Below are 21,173 nucleotides of genomic sequence, written 5' to 3' on the forward strand. Positions count from 1 at the left end.
TTCTGAATAAATCATTGTTTGTTCCTCTGTGCTGAGTGGGTCTAATGGGAGTGGTTTCATGATTTTCTATCAGCTGTGGCAGCTGCAGGGCTCTAATGAGGAAATCTGCTGGGCCTGCATCCCTTTAGACGTGTTCCTATTGGGAGTATCTCACCAAGAATTACATTTTTGTTTCAGGGGATGCCAGAAATCTGATTTGGATTTTATGCAGACTTCTGGGAAAAGTGGTGAGCCAATCACACAAGCAGGAAATGTTTCTGGGGGGTGTGGTCAGTATACATTCTGTGTACAGAACAGCTCAAGGCAGCCATATTGCATTGCATTTTCAGAAAATTACAAGTTGCAGATTGAAAAGGAAAGGTTATTTATAATAACATTCAGTTACAATGTGATTTGTGTCGCAATTATATACACTTTGTTGTTTTTTTTTTCTTCTTTATTTGCCTTTTTTTTTCTTCCCACGAAAAGTGGAGTTACCCTTTAAGGGTGACTAATGAGCACCATGCTAAAGATGTCATTATTAGGAAAACCCACCACAAGTTGGACGTCTTTTGTCACTGTCTCTGCCTCCTCCACTGACACAGTGCCTTTATATTATACAGACGGGGGATGTTATGTTTTGTCTGAGGCATACTTTAGTGCCATGAGATTAAGTACTGGCTGGGGCTTTTGTCATCTTCTCTGGAAGTGCGGTCTGTCTGCGAGTGTTTGCGTCTGCTGCACAAAAAAAAAGAAGCTCTTTGTAACGTGTGCCAAGCGCGCTACAAAGACATCCGCGAACAAAAGGTTCATTTATTCTGTGTCTCTGGCCAGGTTAGCTGCTTCCTGACTGAAAAGTATCGGAATGAAGCAGAACCTTAACATTGGTGGAATGTTAATTATTTTCCAGGGTTTTGTTCCCAGATTTTTTTTAATGAAAGGACTGGTTAGGTGTGGTGGAACTTGTTATACGTGATTAGAGTAGAAGTCCTGGCTGACCTGTCCGCACGTGCGATTACAGGCATTTTGACGTTCGTTTTCACAAGCTGCCATTGTCCTCAGTAGGCCATTTAGCTCTTGTTCGCACTGCTGCAGCTTCACCCGACGTTGAATTGGACATCCTTGCGTGACGCCATCGCAGCTTGCATACAACTTTTTTAACAGAAGGTAAGAGCCGGTTCACACTACCACGACCAGAAAGTCGCCCCATGAAGGAGCGACTTTTGCGAGAGACTTGCGAGAGACTTGCATGATAGGCGACTTTGTCTGTGGGGAATGCCTGGGTAATCTTTTTCTTCTTCCTGGAAAGTCTGATCACAGTCGCTTGAAAATAGATAAGGATCCGACTTAGAGGCGACTCCCATTGAAGTCTATGTGCACAAGTCGGATAGAAGTCGTCTTGAAGTAGTACAGGAACCTTTTCTGAAGACTGAGCTACTTCAGTAGTGCATATTAAAACGCCTCTCATTCATTTATATTGAATTTGTGATAAGAGACTTGGGGCGACTTGAGGGCACACAAGTCATGTCCCAAGTCGGAGTAGTGTGAACCGGCTCTAATACAAATTGTGTTGAAGTTGCCCCAAAGTAGTGCAGGAACCTTTTTCGAAGTCGGAGCGACTTGAGTTGTACTGATTTTAGAATGGTTCCATCCAGTGGTGTTAATGGGGGTGTGACTTGTCATGCAACTTCGAACTCGCATGACAAGTGTGAACCGTGGCTAAATGCACATCAAAACATTGGGATCAAACTTTTTGGCCAGAAGTGGCTGCAAGGAGGCAAGAGGAGATTGACAGCTCTGAGATGGCCAAAAAAAAAAAAGCCAGTAGTTTGAGACATTAGGCTCGGTTCACGAAGCTGAAAAAAATATATTTTTTTAAAAAAAAGTGACAGTTCTTTTCAGTTGAGTCCAATGAGATCTGAGAATTACGGTCACCAGAAGATCAGTTTCTGTAGAAGCAACAGAACCGAGATTCCAGAAAGTCACCAGGGAACACACAGTGGGAACAATGTGAGTGGCACCATGTACAAAGACCTTCACTAAAACTGGCCCATTCACCAGCAGAATTTCATTTGAAATTTTAAAATGGTTGTAAGGCTCAAGGTTTTTTTTTTTTTTTATTTTATTTACCTTCATGCATTCTGTGCAGGAATGTGAAAAACCTGTGTGTAGCAGCCTCCCTAATACTTACCTGAGCCCCATCTCTATCCAGCGATGTCCACGAGAGCAGTAGAGCTCTCGGGTCTCTTCCTCCACACTTGGAGCGGGAGTGGTTGGCTAAAGCTACTGTCAATCACAGCCAGTAAGCTAATGAGGAAAGAACAGGGGAGGGGCGGAGCCACTCTCTGTGTGTGAATGGACACACAGCAGCAGCTCAGGAGTGAGCCTGCTCAGGTGCCCCCATAGAAACCTGCTTGCTGTGGGGGTACTCGGCAGGAGGGAAGGGCCAGGAGCACAGAAGAGGGACCTGAGAAGAGGAGGATCTGGGCTGCTCTGTGCAAAACCAGCTGCACAGAGGAGGTAAGTATGACATAGAGCTGCACGATTAATCGTATGAAAATCGCGATCTCGATTCACCCCTCCTGACGATCTGAACCTGACATATGCTCGATTCTTTGCATAGCTGCAGAGAGAACAGCTGTGGAAAAAAAAAAAAAGAGCCTCCCGCAAACAAACGCCTATCAACATTAGTCTGCCAGTAACTATAAACAAAATGATTACATTGTATCTTTTCCTTCCCTCTGCCAGGGAGAAAGGAAGTTTAACCTCTTAAAGACTAGACCTTTTTCTGACACTTGTTGCTTGCAAGTTAAAATCTGTTTTTTTTTGCTAGAAAAGTACTTAGAACCCCCAAACATTTTATATATTTTTTTAGCAGAGACCCTACAGAATAAAATGGCGATTGTTGTAATATTTTATGTCACACTGGATTTGCGCAGCAGTCTTTCAAACGCAATTAATAGACTTTAATGAATAAAAAAAAAAAAACGTAACAGTAAAGTTATCCCAATTTTTTTTTTGTTACACAGAGAATCGTGAGAGAATCGTGATCTTTATTCCAAGGTAAAAAATCGTGATTCTTATTTTGGCCAGAATCGTGCAGCTCTAGTATGACATGGGTTTTTTTTTCTTCTTTAAATCTGCCTTTACGATCACTTTAGGAACAATTGATTGATTTTCTAATCATTACCACTTCCACTCTGTTCACCATTTATAAATGTCAGTGGGTTGAAGTAGTTATTTCAGGATCATGAGTGCAGCTATAGTCACAATCTCGGAATGTATTTTTTCAGCCGGCGATTCTCTTTTATGTAAAAGTGATCCTAGCGGCTGTGCAGTCGCTGGATCACTTTTACAGGCGGCGGAAGGTGATCCTAGCAAAAAAAAAAAATGCAGATCTTTACATGTATGAGAGAAATGTCAGAATCGGCCCGGACTGGAAATAGTTAATGGGGTAAATTCAACATTGAATTTCAACTGCAGAGACGATATATTTTAAAGGCGCAGGATGGAATATTTTTTTAAGCGTGTACGGGGTTTTCAAAAAAGTCCTTTTTTTATTTCAAGTCCAAATGTTAAAAGCAAACTTAATTTTGAAGTATTTTTGAACATCGACACATCATTGCATGTACTAACTGTGTTCGAAAATCTACTAGTGCATGGCCAGCTTACAGGGGTTGTAAAGGCAGAAAGTTTTTTATCTTAATTTATTCTATACATTAAGATAAAAAGCCTTCTGTGTCTAGCAGCCCCCCTAATACTTACCTGAGGACCCCTTCTATCCAGCGATGTCCACAAGTACCTCAGCCTCCTTGGACTCCATTGGCTCCTGCGGCTGTCAATTAAACTCAGCCAATCAGGAGAGAGAGGGGGGGTGGGGCCGAATGGCAGCTCCATGTCTAAATAGATACACGGAGCTGCAGCTCGTCACGGGTGCCCCCATAGCAAGCTGCTTGCTGTGGGGGCACTCAAAAGGAGGGAGGGGCCAGGAGCTTCAGCCAGGGATCCGAGGAGAGGAGGATTGGGTCTGCTCTGTGCAAAACCACTGCACAGAGGAGGTAAGTATAGCATGTTTTTTATTAGAAAAGAAAAAGATGAGACTTTACAGTCATTTAGGAGAAGTATGGGCATTATATTAATGTAGAAGCATGCAGCATGGGGGTCCGATGCTGCATCTGTCCCCCATCGGCTCGATTACCGCCGATCTGTTGGTTGTCAGTGCTCCGGCAGAGAGCTAGTGACTGTCAGTCACCGCTGTCTGCTCTGCCGCCCCCCACCACACTTACTGAGCGCTGGTCTGTGAGTGGCCGGCTTAGGCTCTGTGGCTCGCTAAGAGCCTTAGCTGGGTTCCAGTCCAGGCATATGGGTGGATCCTAAATATATGGTCATGATCTTTCCGGAGTCTGGACAGGATCTGGGACGTTAGCGGACAGCAGGCTTCAGGATGGACTGGACTCCTGTGATCCACAGAAGTACAGTCCAATGAGCTTTGGCTGTACTTCTCCTTTAGGCTGGGTTCACACTGATGCGGTCTACCTGCACATAGCATGCCATTTGTACAGGAATCGCACTGGATTCCTGTTCAAATGACATGAAAATTCAATGCGGTGCAAATAAAGCCATATATTATGTATGGCTCAATTCGCACTGGATCCGCACCAAAAACATGCAGAACCCTTTTTTATTTTTTCTGCATTTGAATTTGATCCCATGGGTGTTCAGACCCATGAGGCCCGGTTCTATAGTTCGCATTGCGTCTGGGGGTGTCAATAACTTTATTTTGACCCCCGCATCGGTTCGCAGAGCACAGTATGAATGCCTGCGATTCTAATGGGGTGCGGGAACCGCAATGAATAGCTTTGGTTCCCGCACCGCATCAGTGGAAACCCAGCCCTATGCAGCGAGAGACTGGAGGGGGATTAGGAGCTTTGAGATGCAATAAGAATACGGGGGTCTTAGAAAGTGACAGTTATTTTCAGTTGAGTCCAATGAGCTTGGAAAAGGATTCCGATGTCTGGAATAATGCTCTTTATCCTTATGCTACAGTTATGTGAATTGAATCAATCACAGTAAATATTCCGTGATGGTTTACATCTTCAGTATGGCGGTAGAATCTCTTCAGTCTGTTATTTCTGTCATATTCGGCATGTTTTGTGTTGGAATGGAGGTGTCTTACCCCTCCCTTGGCCCTGCGAGTGAGTAAAGCTTTGTCATGTTGGGTTTTTTTGATTGCTGAAAGGCTGATTTGTTTTATTGGGCTCTTGCTCGGATCGGTTCTCATGATTCAGTCTGTGTGGGATGGTTACTTAGCAATGTCCTCTGAGCGATAAATGCTTTTGGCTTCTGCTGAGTTTTAAATAAAAAAAAAAAAATTTTCTACATGACTTTCAGTACTGATATGACGAAGATCTTCCTGTAATGAGTATATACATAGTGAGAGCTGCTGAAAGGGAAAGTGTAATGTGTTTTCGGTAAACATATTTTGAGTTGGTGTTGCAGCGTTAAGCTGAATTTTTTGATGCGACTCGTATTTTTTAGGCGGAGACGGAGATGTCATCCGTCTGCTCAGCGAGGATCGGCGGATCGATCCCCACTGAACAAAACACAGTCCGCCAGGTACACCGCCCGTGTGAGAGGGGCCTTATACAGTCTGCTCTCCGAGTTCACAGATTTGGACCGTGTGAGTGGCCGAAGCCATGATGACATTGCTCCCATGCATGCACTCGGGAAATGGTGTTTATGGCACGGGATTCTGAAGGACCGGCGCGGTATGCCGCTCTTTGGCGCACATGTGCCGCTGATGCCACTGGCTGCATCTGCAGTAAATATCTCCTAAACGGTGCATGTTTAGGAGATATGTACAGTATTTATAGGTAAAATCTATGCATGGGCATTTACTCCCACTTTAAATGCCACTACAGTAACTTTCCTTCATAAATCTAAAAAGCTCAAGGTTTTTTTACCTTAATTCGTTCTATTCTATGCATTAAGGTAAAAAACCTTCTGGGTGCAACTGATCCCTATCTCGATCCAGCAATGTGCATGAGAACAGCGGCTCCCCCAGGTCTCTTTGGATGGCTCCTGCTGCTGTCAATCGCAGCCAATGAGGAGAAAGCAGGGGGGCAGGGCCAACCTGCACTTTGGGAGCGAGCCTGCTCGAGTGCCCGCATAGCAAGAGGCTTGCTTTTGGGGGCACTCTGCAGGGGGAAGAAGCCAGGACCACCAGCAGGGGACCCAAAAAGAAGAGGATCAGGGCTGCTCTGTACAAAACCATTACACAGAGCAGGAAAGTATAACGTGTGTGTGCGCGTTTTTTTTATGTTTTTTTTTTTTTATTTTTTATTCTTTCCTTTAGAATCACCTTAGGCCCCTTTCACACAGATCGGACCGTATTGTGATCCGCTCCGGCACTTTTTTTTTTTTCACGGACATGGATGACATTGGTGTCATCCGCTCCGTATGTCCGCATATCATCCCATCCGTTTGCGGATGATATACGGACATAATGTATGCCTATGGGATTGCAGATGTCAGCGGATGACACCGCTGACATCCGATTTTGCGTCCTTTCCGATTTTTAAATGGAAGAAAAAATAGGGTTCTGTTCCATTCCAAAAAACGGAACAGAACTGAAAGGACGCAAATCAGATGTCAGCCGCTGACATCCGCAATCCCATAGACATTCATTATGTCCGTATATCATCCGCAAACGGATGGGGTGATATGCGGAACGCCCGTGTGAAAGGGGCCATAGGTTGACCATACACACTATACCAATGATGCAATGATGGCGAACCTTGGCAACCCACATGTTTTGGAACTACATTTCCCATGATGCTCATGCACACACTGCAGTGTAGGGGAGCATCATGGGAAATGTAGTTCCAAAGCATCTGGGATGCCAAGGTTTGTCATCACTGCACTATACAGTCCAATTGTACAATCTCCTTTTGGATCTACTATCAACTGTGTGGCCTGCCTCCTTTGATACAACTTGATTGTATTGTTTAGGTGTGTCGTCCTATTTACCTTTTTGTTACATTTAGTACCGGTTCACACTTCCGCGTGTGCGGCGATCGCATGTAATATCGGAGCGCACTGCTCCTTCATTACATGCGATCGGATGTGCAGTGCGAATTTAGCCATACACTTTGTATGGCTAAATTCGCACTGCACCCGCACAAAAGTCACACAGGAGGCATTTTTTCAGCCGCATCAGGATCGGATCGCACAGTGGTTCACACTTGTGCGATCCGATCCTGTGCGAACTGTCAGATCGCACTGCGATATGCGATCAAACTGGGGGTGTCGTTAACATTTAATTGACACCCCCAGCGTATCGCATATGGCACTGTGAACTGCCAGATGTGTGTTTGCGATGCTGGAACAGGCTGAGAATTCGCAGCCTTCCCGCATCGCACAAGTGTGACCCGGCACTTAAAGGAGATTGGACAGAGATTGTACAATCAGGTTGTATAGTGTATGCCAGTTTTAGAACTCAACAAATACATGTCATTGGATAACAGTGTACAGCGGTTCAGCTGATTTGTAGAGATTGGAGATACATGGCAGCATTGTCAAGGTCATTAATATGAGTGTGTAGGACTAGCACACGACCTATATGGTAATACAATGAACAATAATAATGTTTTTCTTCGGAGATGATCATTAAACTCAGCCCGGCATCCTGTTTATTTTGCAATCACTGGAAATACACGGCATGTTTTGTCTTTGCGTTGCAGAGACAAATGGCTATTGTGAAGCCACATGCCTCGAGTTATGCATAATTGTGTATGCAAATTCTTTTTTTATATACATTTATGCCCGCTCAGGAAATTCAATTATTCCGATTATTCTAAGAAAATTGTTTCCTCCTTCTGTGTTTTCACTTTCGGCTTGTCGTTTTTTAATGTTACCATAAAGCTGCGTTCCCAGTCCTGCTGGGGTGGAGAAGTAAAGTGCACTATACGGTTTAAAGGAGAAGTATAGACAAAGCTCGATTGGTTGAACTTCTCCTATGGATCAAAGGAGTGCAATTCATTTTGAACTCCTGTGACCTGTTTTCAGCAGAGAGCGGGCCGAAGTCCACTGATGTCACAGAAGTTGGTTCAGGTTCCGCGTCATCGCGACAATGAAAGTGGGGATCTTCCTAGATTCCTGGACTGACACCCGGCCGCTCCCCACCCCTCCACAGCCCAGCGCTCCAATGAGCGAGGAGGGGGCAGAGCGGAGATCTGCCGACTGACAGTCACCAACTCTCTGCTCGGGGAGCTGTCAGAACTGAGCGATCGCCGGTGTCGATCGCTCAGTTCTCAGTGCAGAGGAACCGGGGGACAGATGCAGCATCGGACCAATACTACATCCATCTAGGTAAGTATGATTGTGGAAAAACACCAAAAGCCATACATCTTTTAACCACTTCCGGACCGCCCACCGCAGTTTCACGTCACTATGTTGATGTTAAATACGAGGGTTATGGCAGCAGATAGCTGCCATAACCCCGGTATTTTTTTTTCTTACGGGGCAGGCGGTCCTCTTTAACATAAAGGTGGTCCCAGTGGCGGATTCACCGCAGGATCACTTTTCTGGGCGGCGGTAGAGGTGCCCCTCCTCCTGCCGATTCCTGGTCATTTTACCCACTTACTCGAGCCGTCAGTAGTGGGGAAAATGATCCGGTCCTTTCCCCTCAAGCTGGCCCCCACTTGACTCTATGGCCTTGGAGGACCGGAGCGTTGTCATACGTTACTTCCTCCCAACGGCCTTAAAGGGCCCATTTCATGGTGAAGAGAATTAATTTTTTTTGCTTTTTAGTGTACATGTGAGATCTGAAGACTTTTTGACCCCAGATCTCACATTAAAGAGGACCTGTCCTGCTTATTTCTACTACAAGGGATGTTTACATTCCCTGTAATAGGAATAAAAGTGATCAAAAAACCGTGTAAAAAATAAATAAATAAAAAGGTAAAATAGGAAAAAAAAAAAAAAATTAAAGCGCCCGTCCCTCTGAGTTCTTGTGCAGAAGAGAACGCATACGCAAGTGGTGCACACGTAAACTGTGTTCAAACCACACGTGGGGTATCGCTGCAATCCTTAGAGCGAGAGCAATCATTCATCGTTCTGCCGCAAATAAAAGCTCCTGTCCTTTATTGTGCAACAAACAGCAGCACTGTGCTCAGGTGTGAATGGGAACCATGGAATATAATAGAAATCTTCATGTTGAGCATTGACGCACTTCAGCAAAACGCACGAGAAATCGCTCCAGTGTGAAAGGGAGTCTTGGCTTAACATTTGTGTATTGGTCATTTAATTGTGAAGTAGTTTAGGTTGCATGGTTCTGTACATGAGTTGTGTCTATGTATGTGTAATATATATATATTATGGCGTTTAATTTGTTGTGTTTTTCCTTCTTTCCAGAGCTGTACAATGGTGGATGGTGGTATGATCCTTCCTCTGCTCATAATGGTAGCCTTTTCATCTCCTAGTATAGAAGGTAAGTTACCAAACCAACCTTATTACTGAGTATTCTGCTAAGTTTAGACAGTTAACCCTTTTGCTGCCAGAGCCGCTTTCGCAATTTATTTGAATACATGTTTTAATAATTTTAGGCCTGTAGATTACATACCACCCCCAACATATTCTATTTTCTGTAAGCAGACACCCTAGAGAATAATATGGTGGTAGTTCCAGTTTTTAATGTCACAGGATATTAGCCCAAAGGTTTAGGAAACTCAACATTTCACTAAAAAATACCCCTAAAGGAGTGTTCGACAAACCCCCATGCATCAGGTTGCCATGGCGACAAGAAGTTATGGATGCTCCTCACATCCTGCGTGCCCCCCCCCCCCCCCCCCTCATCTATCCCAGACTCCACTTGCCCATCTGTGGGCCCGGGACTGCCATAGCTGGTGTGTCCACTCTCCTCCCTTTCTAGAAGTGATGTGTGACATAATTTCTGGGTTCCTGTTGACCGTTTCCCCGGCCATCAAAGCCGGGAAAGAATATAATGCGATGCGATGTGCATTACATTCAGTGGAGCACAGGGGAGACATGGGGGGTCTTTTTGTGAGAAGAAAAACAAAGTTAAATAAAAAACAATCTTTTTTTTTATTTAAAAAGAAAAAAAAAATCAATTTGCCCTGACGCGCACAAACCCCCCCCCCCCCACCCAAAAAAAACCCCCACATATATCCCCCCCCAATATATATATATATATATATATATATATATATATATATATATATATATATATATATATATCATACATACATACATACATACATACATACATACATACATACATACATACATACATACATACATACATACATACATACATACATACACACATACATACATACACACAGGGGGCGGCGCCTGCGCTTGAAAATGTCCATTGCGATACACATGTTACATATCGCTGCGCACGCCGGAAAGAGAGCAAGAATTCTAGTACCAGAGTAGTTCCGCCCCCCCAGAAAAAAAAATTGAAAGTCAGCAGCTACAAGTACTGTAGCTGCTGACTTTTAAATATTAGAATTTACCTGTCCAGGGTTCCCGCGATGTCGACACCTGAAGCCAATTTTTGTATCGGCTCTCGGGTGCTGCCGCTGTTATTCAGGGTAAGGGAACCCGGCAGTGAAGCCTTTTGGCTTCACAACTGGTTCTACTGCGCATGTGCAAAGCACGCTGTGCTTTTTTTAATTGGCCCGGCGGTGGGGGGAGGGGTCAAAACTTCTGAGGGAAAGCGCCTTGACGCTATCTTCCGGAAGTGGGGAAGGGTACCTGTCAAAAACAGGTACCTGTTCCCCCCCTTTCAAAAAAACGAAGAGATTTCCAGTCACAACTTACCAACCAGCCAGCGACCAACCGAATTGACCTAACGGTATGCGTTAAAAACAGGGGTTTGGTTGCACACCTTTGCAAATAGATGCGTAAGCTGCAGGCCCCGACAAGGCACCCTGTGATCTGCAGTCCCTAACTCTACAATTTAAAGAGTCTCTACAATGAGAGCACATGCATTTAATGGGATAGATGGAGGACAGGTGACTGGAGGGAGCCCACCCCTCCTTAAAGGCACAGGGTCACACTGAACACCCAGCACATCGCACAATGAGCTCTGAGGAAGGGGGCCTGACTGAAGGACGTGTCCCAGTTCATACATGGTGGATTCTTGTAACATGTTTTTATCTCTACGTCTGTGAGTATGCATTTGGCATTTTTTATTAAACAATTTGCAAATTGACCACGGGTAATGCACTAGGTGTTTGCGCCTCCTCTTTCTTGCTTTAAAAGCCTATACAGGTGATCAGTTTAGACTAATGTTGGCCATACAGCACAGAATTTCGGCCGAAACTGGTAGTTTTTGGAAAGATCGTTCGACATTTGTGCCGTTCGTGAACCCCAGTTTACCAACTATTTTAACCATGGGATCTGAATCGAAAACTTTTACTGTTTCAACTAAAGCGTATACGTGTATGTTATAATCGAAACAAAAAGAATATTCTGTCTTATGTTTTTATTGTTGTTGAATGATCACTACGAACATGGAAATGATCCTATAAACGAGTTTATTTGATCAGTTAGTGGACAATTCGCTTTCGAAGGACAAATAATCGTTCAGTCTGCAAACGGACGAAATTCTGTGCATGTATGTCCAGCAATAATTAAAGTCTTTTTTTTTTTTTTGTTAAAAGTAACAAACATGTTATACTTATCTGCACTATGAAGTGGTTTTGCACAGAGCAGCCCTGATCCTCCTTCTTGGGTCCCTCTTTGGCTCTCCAGGCCCCTCCCTCCTGTTTAGTATCCCCACAGCAAGCAGCTTGCTATGGGGGCACCCAAGCCGAGCCACAGCTCGGTATATCCATTCAGACACGGAGCCCGGACCTGGCCCCACCCCCTCTTTTTCATCATTGACTAACAGGGTTTGATTGACAGCAGTGGCAGCCAATCGCACTGCTGCTGTGTCTCAGCCAAACAGGAGGGGAGTCCTGGGCAGCCGAGACACTCCTGCAACATCGCTGAATCTAGATGGGGCTTAGGTAAGTATTAGGGGGGCTGCTGCACACTGTGTGTTTTTTTTTTTTTTTGTTTTTTTTTTTTTTTGTTTTTTTATCTTGATGCATAGAATGCATTAAGATAAAAAAAAACCTTCTGACTTTACAAACCCTTTAACCTTTTATATTGCTGTAACGTAGCATTATATAACGTGCTTAGCGGTATCGTTGTTTCATGCGTAGGGGCCTCTGAGGCATACATTTAGAGTGATTACTGAAGGGGAATTCACCTATGTATGGAAAAATTTCAACACCCATAATAACAAATGGAAGATTTGCAGTTCTAATAAACTCCTAAAACAATTCCAAATATCTCTGCAAATGTTTTTTCTTTTGTCGGAGTTAAAGTGCTTTAGCGCTGTTTTTCTTTGTCACATGACTTCTTTCCATCCCTGAATGATTCAGACGATGTACGTATGCCTCTTACTACTTTCATTTTTTTTTTTTTTTGGCAGCCAAACTTTTAGATTTGTCATTAGTGATCTATGTTTCTATTTGCATTTATGCAGGGACTAGTCTGAACAAAAAAATACTTCACACCCTTGTTACATTACTGCTCATCTCCAAGTTGTGTTAAATACTTAAAGCGTGTACTTGATGTGTTATCAAGGAGGGATTCTTGTTGCAAAGTGAAGAAAACTAAAAACTGGTAAAAATAAAGTAAAATTAAAAATACATAAAATAATAAATCCCTAGAACATTAAAATGTATTGAAAGGATTATTGGAGTTGGATTCCTCGTTAGTGTAGAATTCTTGCATTGCCCATTCAGGGCCAGGGTAAAAATTAGACACCCAACAGATTGTCCTTAGCCTGATAAAATATAAAAATGTTTGGGCTCGTTCACACTGTAATGTGCGTTACAGTACTGACGTTCAAGGTTAAAGCGGAAGATGCCATCTTAGCCTCTGTTTGATCTGCAGTTGCCATGGTGCTGCACATGTGATCAGTTATGACACCAGCCATTTGATGGCTTGACAGGCACACAAGCAACCGTGACCATTCTTATTCACAGCACGCCTTGAATGTAACTGTTTTGGGAAACCATTATAATAACCACTAGCCCTCCGGAAGATTTACCCCCCCCCCTTTATGACCTGGGCATTTTTGCGATATGGCGCAGTTATTTTAACTTACAATTGCCTGGTTGTGTGGCACTGTACCCAAACAAAGTCTGTGTCCTTTTTTTCCCCACGAATAGAGCTTTCTTTTGGTGGTAATTGATCACCACTGCGGTTTTTATTTTTTGCGCTATAAACAAAAAGACAATTTTGAAGAAAAAAAAAAACTATTTTTTACTTTCTGCTATAAAACACATCCAATAAAAAAAATGAAGAAAAAAACAAATTTCTTCATAAATTTAGGCCAATATGTATTCTGCTACATATTTTTTTGGGGGAGAAAAATCCTAATAGATGTATATTGATTGGTTTTGTGCAAAAGTTTTAGCGTCCACAAACTATGGGATATCTTTATTTTACTAGTAATGGTGGCGTTCCGCAACTTCTAGCGAACTGCGATATTGCGGTGAACAGTCGGGACACTAACTGACACTTTTGACACTTTTTGGGGACCTGTGACATTAATAGTGATCAGTGTTAAAAATATGCACTGTCACTGTACTAATGACACTGGCTGGGAAGGGGTTAAACATCAGGAGAGATCAAAGGGTTAAATGTGTACTGTGTGGGAGGTGCTTTTACTAACGGAAGGCATAGATCCGTGTTCCTGCTTTGCAGAGACACAGGATCCATGCCTTCCCTACTGACAGAACGGCGATCTGCCATGTTTACATAGGAAGATTGCCATACTGGCTTGCCTGCCTAATGATTGGTGAGTGCCGGCGGACATAGTCCGCGTTACCCACAGATTAGCTCCCACTGTGGCTAATCGCAGTGGGTTGCCCAGACCTAGAAGCATTGGATCATGTACTAGGTACGTGATCCAGCGCAAAGCGGCTGCCCTGATGCAAAATATGTAGGGCGGGTGGTCCGCAAGTGGTTAATGGGTTGTATGTTCCACTCAAAAGTGGGGAAAAAAGTGCCTTTAAGGTATAAATGTGATGAGTATTTCCCTTTTTTAAAATGTTGTGACATCAAGCGATGACCACCGAATTTGTAGCACGATAGTCTGTGTGATTGGGTAAAAAGAGTTGAATGTTAAAGAGGAGTTCCGGCCTTAAAATCAAAGAAATCGATTTTGGGCCATCCACTTGCTCAGGGGAACCTGAAAAAGAAATAAAAGCAATGCATACTGGCGATTTTTTTTTTTTTTTTTTTTGGTCACTTACCTTTATTATAGAAGAAAATATACTCTCCTTCCTTCCACTTCCTCCCTCTGCGATGATTCCTGGGAGCTGAACATCATCGCTCCCAGGAATTAATGCACTGCACCGGCCCCGCTCGTCACTTCCGGTGCAGGCGCTGCATTCACTGCTAAACAGCTTCTGGGCATGCCCAGAAGCTGTTCAGGGATGCCGCGCCGGCACCGGAAGTGACGAGCGGGGCTGGTGCAGTGCATTGTGGGACTCCGACGTCACGAAGAGGACACGAAGAGGGACGCTGCGGCTTCAGCTGCCCACACCTAAAATGGCAGCACTGGAGAAGAAATTTTCTAGGTAAGTATTTCTTCTTACAGGTAAGTGCGACCCGGGACAGTACAGAGGCTATCCATTATGGAATGTACTAGCCCTGACTGTCCCGGGGGTATTTTTAGCTCAAATTGCCCCCCGAGGTCGGAACTCCGCTTTAAGCTGATCACTCACGTTACACTCTGACTGTACAATCTCATTTAGGTCTACGAAGAACTTTGTAGTGCAATGGGCCTGATTAGATCATTTAGGATAGGTCCTTTATATGCAGTATCTCATAAAAGTAAGTACACCCCTCACATTTTTGTAAATATTTTATTATATCTTTTCATGTGACAACACTGAAGAAATGACACTTTGCTACAATGTAAAGTAGTGAGTGTACAGCTTGTATAAGGGCTCTTTCACACGGCCGCTCCGTGTCCGCAAATCATCCTATTTTTTTGCGGATGATTTGCGGACATAATGTAAGTCTATGGCATTGCGGATGCGATTTTCTTATTTCGGTTCTGTTCCGTTTTTTTGGAATGTTTTTTTGGAACGGAACAGAACCCTATTTTTCCTCCGTTCAAAAAACGGAAAGGAAGGAAAATCGGATGTCAGTGGTGTCACCCGCTGACATCCGCAATGCCCATAGACTTACATTATGTCCGCATATCATCCGCAAACGGATAGGATGATATGCGGACATACGGAGCGGATGACACAAATGTCATCCGCTCCGTGAAAAAAAAAAAAAGTCCCGCAGCAGAGCAAAACACCGGAGCGGCCGTGTGAAAGAGCCCTAATAGTGTAAATTTGCTGTCCTCTCAAAATAACTCAGCACACAGCCGTTAAAGCGGTTGTATCCCGCTTTTTGACACTTTTACCTACAGGTAAGCCTATAATAAGGCTTACCTGTAGGTACAAATAATATCTCCTAAACCGGCGCGGTTTAGGAGATATTTACAGTGCATGCAGCCGCTCGCGCGAGCGGCGCATGCGCTCTGAAGGTCCGGGGGGACCTTCAATTAAGTTGCCGGGAGCTTGCCGGAAAAATCACTCCCGCGCGCATGCGCGGGAGTGACGTCAAAGCGGCTCCGGCCAATCAGCGTGCTGGAGCCGTCTCTTCCGGCCAATCAGCGCGCCGGAGCCGCCAAACCCGGAAGAGACGACGAGGGATCATGGCAGCGCCCGCATCGATGTCCGGGGGTCCGTGTCGGGGCTTAGTTTTAAGGTAAGTTAAACATAATGGGCTAGTATGCAATGCATACTAGCTCATTATGCCTTTGTCTTGCAGGTTTTTTTTTTTTTTTTTTATAGGGTTTACAACCGCTTTAATGTCTAAACCGCTGGCAACAAAAGTGAGTACACCCCTAAGTGAAAATGTCCAAGTGTCAATATTTTGTGTGGCCACCATTATTTCCTAGCACTGCCTTAACCCTCTTGGGTATGGAGCGTCAAAGGTTGTCACTGGAGTCCTCTTTCACTCCTCCATGACAACATCACAAAGCTAGTGGATGTTAGAGACCTTGCGCTCTTCCGCCTTCTGTTTTGAGGATGCCCCACAGATGCTCAGTAGGATTTAGGTCTGGAGACATGCTTGGCCAGTCCTTCACCTTTACCCTCAGCTTCTTTAGCAAGGCAGTGGTCATCTTGGAGGTGTGTTTGGGGTCGTTATGTTGAAATACTGCCCTGCAGCCCAGTCTCTGAAGGGAGGGGATCATGCTCTGCTTCAGTATGTCACAGTACATGTTGCAATTCATGGTCAACTGTAGTTCCCCAGTGCTGGCAGCACTCATGCAGCCCCAGACCATGACACTCCCACCACCATGCTTGACTGTAGGCAAGACACACTTGTCTTTGTACTCCTCACCTGGTTGCTGCCACACATGCTTGGCATCTTCTGATCCCAATAAGTTCATCTTGGTCTCATCAGACCACAGGACATGGTTCCAGTAATCCATGTCCTAAGTCTGCTTGTCTTCAGCAAACTGTTTGCAGGCTTTCCTGTGCATCATCTTTAGAAGATGATGCACAGGAAAGGGGATGACAGCCATGCAGACCAATTTGATGCAGTGTACAGCGTATGGCCTGAACACTGACAGGGTGACCCCCCACCCCTTCAACCTCTGCAGCAATGCTGGCAGCACTCGTACGTCTATTTCCCAAAGACAACCTCTGGATATGACGCTGAGCACGTGCATGCAATTTCTTGCGTGGCCTGTTCTGAGTGGAACCTGTCCGGTTAAACCGCTGTATGGTCTTGGCCACCGTGCTGCAGCTCAGTTTCAGGGTCTTGGAAATTTTCTTATAGCCTAGGCCATCTTTATGTAGAGCAACTTTTCTTTTTTTCAGAGACTTCTTTGCCATGAGGTGCCATGCTGAACTTCCAGTGACCAGTATGAGCGAGTGAGAGCAATAACACCAAATTTAACACACCTGCTCCCCATTCACACCTGAGAACTTGTAACATGTAACTTGTAACGAGTCACATGACACCGGGTAGGAAAAATGGCTAATTGGGCCCAATTTGGACATGTTCAATTACTCACTTTTGTTGCCAGTGGTTTAGACATTAATGGCTGTGTGTTGAGTTATTTTGGGGGACAGCAAATTTACACTGTTATACAAGCTGTACACTCACTACTTTACATTGTAGCAAAGTGTCATTTCTTCAGTGTTGTCACATGAAAAGCTATTTACAAAAATGTGAGGGGTGTACTCACTTTTGTGAGATACTGTATATATAACATTATTTGTAAATATAAAGGAGATTGTGCAGTCAGATCTTAACGTGTATGAGAACTGTTGATACGTTTTATGTCATCTGTTTATGTTGCAGGGACGTGGACCATTTTAAATTGCGACATGTTTGGTATCTATTTACTTTTTACTGTGTGTTTATACATACACACAGGCGCATCTCAGAAAATTAGAATATTATCAAAAAGTTAATTAAATTCAAAATGTCAAACTCAAGTATTTTATATAGATGCGTAGATAGATGTATAGATGCACAGAGTGATATACTTCAAGCATTTCTTTCTTTTAATTTTGATTATGAATTACAGCTAGAGAAAAATTCAGTATCTCAGAAAATTGCATAAGACCAATAAGAAAAAAGATTTTGAATACAGAAATGTTGGCTTACTGAAAAGTATGTCCATGTACAGTATAGTATGCACTCAATACTTGGTCAGGGCTCCTTTTGCATGAATTATTGCATCAATGCGGTGTGGCATGGGGGAGATCAGCCTGTGGCACTGCTGAGGTGTTACGGAAGCCCAGGTCGCTTTGATAGCGGCCTTCAGCTCGTCTGCATTGTTGGGTCTGGTGTCTCTCATCTTTCTCTTGACAATACCCCACAGATTCTCTATGGGGTTTAGGTCAGGCAAGTTTGCTGGCCAATCAAGCACAGCGATTCCATGATCATTAAACCCAGTATTGGTACTCTTGGCAGTGTGGACAGGTGCCAAGTCCTGCTGGAAAATTAAATCGGCATCTCCATTAAGCTGGTCATCAGCAGAGGGAAGCATAAAGTACTCTAGAACTCCCTGGTAGAGGGCTGTGCTGACTTTGGACTTGATAAAACACAGTGGAGCAACACCAGCAGATGACATGGCTCCCACAATCGTCACAGACTGTGGAACATTTTGCATTTCATTTGGCAATCAAGGTCCCAGAGTCTGGAGGAAGAGTGGAGAGGCACAGAATCCAAGTTGCATGAAGTTCAGTGTGAAGTTTTCACAGTTTGTGCTAATTTGGGGATTCATGTCATCTGCTGGTGTTGGTCCACTGTGTTTTATCAAGTCTAAAGTCAGCGCAGCCCTCTACCAGGAAATTCTAGAGCGCTTCATGCTTCCCTCTGCTGACCAGCTTTATGGAGATGCTGATTTAATTTTCCAGCAGAACTTGGCACCTGCCCACACTGCCAAAAGTATCAGTACCTGGTTTAATGATCATATCACATCACTGTGCTTGATTGGTCGGTAAACTTGCCTGACCTAAACCCCATAGAGAATCTGTGGGGTACTGTCAAGAGGAAGATGAGACACCAGACCCAACAATGCAGACGAGCTGAAGGCCGCTATCAAAGCAACCTGGGCTTCCATAACACCTCAGCAGTGCCACAGGCTGATCTCTTCCATGCCACGCTGCATTGGTGCAGTAATTCATGCAAAAGGAGCCCTGACTAAGTATTGATTGCATACTATGCTGTGCATGGACATACTTTTCAGTAAGCCAACATTTCTGTATTTAAAATCTTTTTTTTCTTATTGGTCTTATGTAATCTAATTTTCAGAGATACCTGGTTTAATGATCATGGTATCTCTGTGCTTGATTGGCCAGCAAACTCGCTGGACCTAAACCCCATAGAGAATCTGTGGGGTATTGTCAAGAGAGATTAGAGACACCAGACCCAACAATGCAGATGAGCTGAAGGCCGCTATCAAAGCAACCATACCATCTCAGTAGTGCCGCAGGCTGATCGCCTCAATGCCATGACGCATTTATGCAGTAATTCATGCAAAATGAGCCCCAACCAAATATTAAGTGCATACTATACTGTGCATGGACATACTTTTCAGTAAGCCAACATTTTATGTAATAAAAATCCTTTTTTTTTTTTGGTCTTAATGTAATCAAATTTTCTGAGATACCGAACTTTGGGTTTTCATTAGCTGTAAGCCATAATCATCAAAATTAAAAGAAAGAAATGCTTGAAAATATATCACTCTGTGTGTAACACATCTATATAAAATAAGTTTGACTTTTTGAATTGAATTACTGAAATAAATAAACTTTTTGATGATATTCTAATTTTATGAGATGCACATATACATAGATGCATATATATATATATATATATATATATATATATATATATATATATATATATATATATATATATATATATATATATATATATATATATATATATATATATATATATATATATGTGTTATCAGTCGCCCTACAGCCCTTTTTAGTTTTTAAAAGCACCTCCTGCCTAAAAAAAAAAAAAAAAACTTACGTCCTCCGACAGTCGCCGCCTCCTCTAAGTCATCACTATTGGGTATTGACTTCTGCTCCGCAGGAGTAGCTAGGCATAAGACTTAGTCAAAAGAACAAAGGCTTTGCATATACACACCCATGGGGGCTGTCCCACTGGTCAATACCCCCCCTGCAGTGACCACTCCCAACTCAGTTTGGTAGCATAGCAGTAGGTAATTAGAAAACAACCCCAAAAGAGGGGCGGGGGCGGCGACTGTCGGAGGACTCAGAGGAAGGAATTTTACAGGTAAGATTTTACAAAAATTCAGTTTTTTTCTATCCTGAGAAAGGGGCAGGATAGATATTGTTGAGGGACAAGTAGATCGGGACCTCAGTTTAGTCCCTTGGACAAGTTGCATCATTTTCACACCCCTCACGGCAGTTGTGATCTGCAGCAGGTGCCAATGTTAACTTAAAACCACCCCAAACGTAGCGCGTCTGCCTGCATTGGATCACATGGTACAGTAGCACCATGCAATCCGGTTGCTGTGTGTTTTATAAAGTAGTGTATGCACTTCTTTTGGTGCGATTTGGCACAAATCAGCCCATTCAAATGAATAAGCTGAAATCTGACTTTTCCTGGATCGCATGTGAATCACAGCGGAATGAACAGCATGTTCCTGTGTGATTCATGGTGTGAATTGGGTCTAAACCATGGGTGTCCAACCTTTTGGCTTCTCTGGGCCACATTGAGTGTAGAGAAATTTTCTCGGGCCGCATATAAAATATACAGTGGGTACGGAAAGTATTCAGACCCCCTTAAATTTTTCACTCTTTGTTGTATTGCAGCCATTTGCTAAAATCATTTAAGTTCATTCTTCTTCCTCATGAATGTACACATAGCACCCCATACTGACAGAAAAACACAGAATTGTTGACATTGTTGCAGATTTATTAAAAAAGAAAAACTGAAATATCACATGGTCCTAAGTATTCAGACCCTTTGCTGTGACACTCATATATTTAACTCAGGTGCTTTCCATTTCTTCTGATCATCCTTGAGATGGTTCTACACCTTCATTTGAGTCCAGCTGTGTTTGATTATACTGATTGGATTTGATTAGGAAAGCCACACACCTGTCTATATAAGACCTTCCAGATCACAATGCATGTCAGAGCAAATGAGAATCATGAGGTTAAAGGAACTGCCTGAAGAGCTCAGACACAGAATTGTGGCAAGGCACAGATCTGGCCAAGGTTACAAAAAGATTTCTGCTGCACTTAAGGTTCCTAAGAGCAGTGTGGCCTTCATAATCCTCAAACCATAGTTAAGGTATATAAGTAATAAAACGCTACTCCGCCCTTCCTGCGCTGCCGCGCCCCCCCCCCAGCACTAACTTAACACAACTAGTGGATGATCCCTTCCGAGGCAGCCTCTGCCTACAGTTAGTTGGAAACTGTGGCCGTGCCCCCAACTCAACTTCCTTCCTCCCCAGCAAAAAAAATGTCTAAACCATTCCATTTACTGGAAAGCATTTTCTTATTTATAGGCATGTTTTTTTATCTGTGCTT

General features: G+C 43.6%; 1 protein-coding gene across 2 annotated transcripts in view; it reads left to right on the forward strand.

The window, feature by feature from the left end:
- The window catches only part of ACVR1 (activin A receptor type 1), a 194,486-nt gene that overhangs the window by 100,092 nt on the left and 73,221 nt on the right, over nt 1-21,173 (forward strand). For both annotated transcript variants that reach the window (XM_082260672.1, XM_082260673.1), the window contains exon 2: nt 9,394-9,469. In XM_082260672.1, the coding sequence (XP_082116798.1) occupies nt 9,403-9,469 (67 nt within the window). In that variant the 5' untranslated portion in view covers nt 9,394-9,402. The remainder of the gene's footprint in view (nt 1-9,393; nt 9,470-21,173) is intronic.

Source organism: Pelophylax lessonae, assembly GCF_965119305.1.
Source record: "Pelophylax lessonae genome assembly, chromosome: 6".
In the NCBI taxonomy this organism is placed as follows: Eukaryota; Metazoa; Chordata; class Amphibia; order Anura; family Ranidae; genus Pelophylax; species Pelophylax lessonae.